Here is a 4,251-nt window from a genome sequence, read left to right as displayed (position 1 = left end):
TTTAGTGTGTGTGTGTGTGTGTGTGTGTGTGTGTGTGTGTGTGTGTCTGTGTGTGTGAGGCTGAACACATCTCCTTCCTGTTCTCTCCCCTCTCCCAGAGCGCTCTAGACCACACTGAGTTCAAACGCTGTGGCCCATTTGACCCCTATATTAATGCCAAGGTGTGTACCCATGACCTCTGACCTGCACGCTTTGCCTCCATACGCCACGCCTGGGTTTGTCTGGTTTCTGTTGAGACAGTGTGTAGCTTCACTCTTTCCTCATGTTTGTAATGATGTGGCTTATTTAAGCACACATATGCTGTATATGTGTGAAAGCGTGTATATTTCTAAAGATGTCTGACCACTGACAGACTGCTGTGATTGTCTCAGTGTATCTGATGAGTTTGTCCACTTGTTTTGTGTTGTGTGTTTGAGTGTGAGAGCATTTTATCATGACTGTTCAAGCTGAAATGTATAGTTTTTGTGAATTGCAAAAAGTAATGATGGATTTCTAACTGGTGTCCCAAACTCATAGTGAATAACAGGCGGGAAAAGGTATTATATTTACCATAAATTGGTTTAACATAAATGCTTGTCTGTACATTCAGCAGTACACTTCTACATCATATTTAACCAATAGGAGTTACGCTGTCTGCCTCGGGCACCATTCTTCCTCTGATAAACATTTAAGTTCTGGGGTCCCTCAGGGCTCTATTCTTGGCCCGGTACTGTTTAATCTCTACATGCTACCTTTGAGTTCTATTTTATCTAGATATGGTGTATCTTTTCATCTGTATGCTGACGACACACAAATTTATCTGCCTTTAAAGCGTGACGATAAGCATGCCTTTAAGCCTATATTAGACTGCTTAGACGAACTGAAACTCTGGCTTGCTAGTAATTTCTTAAGTCTTAATGAGAGTAAGACTGAAATTATCTTGTTTGGTTCAAATGATCACAGCATTCATGATGTTGATCTCGATACTCTGTTACCTTACAGTAACACCTGTGTTCGGAATCTGGGGGTTTTGCTTGATAACAGTCTTAAATTTGATAAGCAGATATGTGCTGTGGTTAGGTCTTGTTTCTATCATCTTCGTCTTTTAGCAAAGGTTAAGCCCTTTTTGTCTGGTAAGAATTTCGAAACTGTCATGCATGCATTTGTAACATCTCGACTAGACTATTGTAACTCTTTGTACATTGGTGCCTCTCAGACATGTGTGACACGCCTACAGTTAGTTCAAAATGCCGCAGCCCGGCTCCTCAAAGGGAAGCGTAAAAGTGATCATATCACACCGGTTCTGATTTCACTTCATTGGCTACCGGTCAAATACAGAATTGATTTCAAAGTTTTGTTATTTGTTTTTAAGTCTTTGCGGAACCAGGCACCACAGTACCTATCTGAACTACTGCATCCTCCTTCTCAGTCTTGTGTTTAAAAATCATATCACCGTTATTGAAAAAAATTATATCGCGATACATATTGATATTGAATTATTGTCCAGCCCTAATATATATATATGTATATATACAGTATATATATGTATGTATATATGTATATTAGTTTTTTTTTATTTTTATCCTTTTATTGTTTCTCTAGTGCTTAAATGCTTTGTGTCATTATTGTCTGTTTCTTTTAGCCTTGTAAAGCACTTTGGTCAACACTAGTTGTTTTTAAATGTGCTATACAAATAAACTTGTATTGTATTGTATTATATTTCAAAGACAATAGAAGTAATTATGAAATTACGTACAGAGATGTATTTGCGTCCTGCTTAATGGGGATATTAAAGCACCCAATATTTGCATTTAATATAAGTTTAAACTATGATACATTTTAATTGATGTTTCATTTATATTTTCATATGAGGTTTTTTCTAAACTTATTTTTGGTGCAAACCCTCATAACTGTGTCAGTTAGTATCTTAAAATATTATTGTATTTTAGATAAAATGCATTTATTTATTTATTTATTGAAGATAAGTTCAGTTAGTTCAGGCTATAAAATGTCTTGTGGTGCAACAAAAAAAAAGTTATGATATTCAGCATTTGTATAAAATACCTTTTACCTTAAAAATATTTGTCAACTATTTTTATTTATTTTTTTTTTAAATAATTATTTTTACACACATTCATTCAAGGTCTAAGGAAAATGTTTTATTACTTTTTACTTGATAGTTGCAGCACATTATATTTTTCAAGTCATAAAATTAAATATTAAAATAAATAAATTATTAAATTTTTTTTTTTATTATTTATAAATTAATGATTTGTATAAAATACATTTTACATTGAAAACTATATTTAAAAAAATAATGAATAAATAAGATGTATTCACATGTATTCAAGGTGTTACACCACATCATTAAAATGTTGTAAGTAGTTTCAAATTGAACCTGACAGCGTATACAAACCATACACACAAAGATTAAATTTCTGAGAAATTGGCACGTGTTTTAAACTGTTTTTAAAAGATTTCTCGGTTGCACTTTATTTTACAGTATGTGCTCTTGCATGTACTTACATAGTACTGGCCAGGTAATATAAGGGAACTACGGTCCTAACTAAGGTTAGGTTTAGGGTTAGTACCTACTTATTTCCCAGTTATTGTAACTACTATAATAAGTACATAGTATGCACATGTGGAACAGGACTATAAAATAAAGTGCTACCGATTTTTATTTTTATTTTTGACACTTTATTTGTCGTCGACCCATACATACGCCTCTCTAGCATTTTTCTGTCCCAGTACTGAATAATCAGATGTCTTTGCAGTTTAAAATGGGATAGGAGAAAACATTTTAACATGGAGAAATTTTACACACTTAACCTTCAAAAGCAGCTGTGCTTTGTGTATTAATATGGATGCTGTGGTGTCCTGCTGAATCTCTCTTTCATTCAATAGCGCAGAGGGGTTTCGCCGAAGCGTTAGATCAGTGTCGTATACAAGCGTCTGTGTGTACACGTGTGTTTGTGTGTCAGCCAGGGTACAACTGAACAGACTGAAGTCCAAATGAATAATTCATGAGCTGACAGGAAGTGTGTGTGACTCAGGGTGTTTTGTAATTGTTAAATGGTATTTCTAGCATACCTGCTGTGCCACACACACACATACAGAGTCAAGAAGCTTCTCTGTGTAGCCGTCGGCTTGCATCAGTGTCAGAAAACGTGTGAGGGGTGAGATAGAGATGCAGGCGGAGAGAGGTGGAGCGTAGTCATGGCAACGGTGTCATGGCTGGATAGCTGAGGGGCCGGACCCACTAGCACATCAAGAAAGAGATGAGGGGGGAAAATGGAAGGAAGAGAAAAAGACAGTGTTGAATGGAGGAGAAGCCACAGTATGGAAGGGTTTGGATGTTCTGCAGCTTAATAATAATAATAATAATAATTAGTAGTAGTAGTATTTATTTATTTTAATTAATGAATTTTAATTCTCTAAATTAAACACTCTCTCTCTCACACACACACATGTAGGTTGTTGCAATTGTTTTTCCAAAATATTATGTTACGTGTTTCAGTCTGTGGGTTATTGTGTCCTTTTTTTTTTTAGTTATTATTATTATTATTATTAAGTTTTGATGCATTTTGTTTTTTGTTGTGTTCCCATTAGTCACCTCTCTTTGCTCTTTGTGGTTTCCACAGTTATTACTGTTAACTAAAACTATTTAAAAAATGGAAATATAAATATATATTTTTTTGTAATTTAAATAAAGCTCATATAAAATAAAATAGAAATATTAGATTGAAAAACTTAAAAAAGAGAAATGTTGCATGTTTCATGTTGTGAAATGTTGAAACTGAAAAAAAAAAAAATAATTCAGGGTGAGTTCAGACATCAAGTTTATGAGTTTAAAATCAGGTTAAGCTGATATGTTTTGTGCAAAAATTAATAAAAAAATAAAATAAAAAAAAAACAGGTATAAAAGCACTTGTCTGACTAAAACTTCAACTGAAATTAAAATTAAAACTGGAAAAAAAATAGAAAATAATTCACAATATTACTAAATACTATAATAGTAAATAAATTATGAAATAATACTGATGAGTTCATATTGGTGCTTGTGATGATCAACGAGCATGCTTTCCTGTTTTTAGGGTGTTTTCTAGGACAAATGTGTTCATGTTTGAATACCTCTGTATTGGAAAACATAATACATTGGAAAACATCATGGATGAACCTGTGTGACTGTAGCTACTACCAGTGTGGACGTGCACACAAACAAAACTTTGAACAGTCAAATAAAAAATGCTTTATAAAACAGTGTTTCCC

At 33.6% G+C, this 4,251-nt stretch overlaps 1 protein-coding gene across 1 annotated transcript in view; it reads left to right on the top strand.

The window, feature by feature from the left end:
- Nucleotides 1-4,251, top strand: part of LOC107673388 (ankyrin repeat and SAM domain-containing protein 1A-like) — a 116,704-nt gene that overhangs the window by 41,274 nt on the left and 71,179 nt on the right. Inside the window, exon 4 of the mRNA XM_016466951.1 lies at nucleotides 99-161. Within this exon, the coding sequence (XP_016322437.1) occupies nucleotides 99-161 (63 nt within the window). The remainder of the gene's footprint in view (nucleotides 1-98; nucleotides 162-4,251) is intronic.

This window comes from Sinocyclocheilus anshuiensis, unplaced genomic scaffold (assembly GCF_001515605.1).
Source record: "Sinocyclocheilus anshuiensis isolate Anshui unplaced genomic scaffold, SAMN03320099.WGS_v1.1 scaffold453, whole genome shotgun sequence".
Taxonomy (NCBI): domain Eukaryota; kingdom Metazoa; phylum Chordata; class Actinopteri; order Cypriniformes; family Cyprinidae; genus Sinocyclocheilus; species Sinocyclocheilus anshuiensis.
Note: the sequence above shows the minus strand (reverse complement) of the source record. Positions and strands in the feature narration are given on the sequence as shown.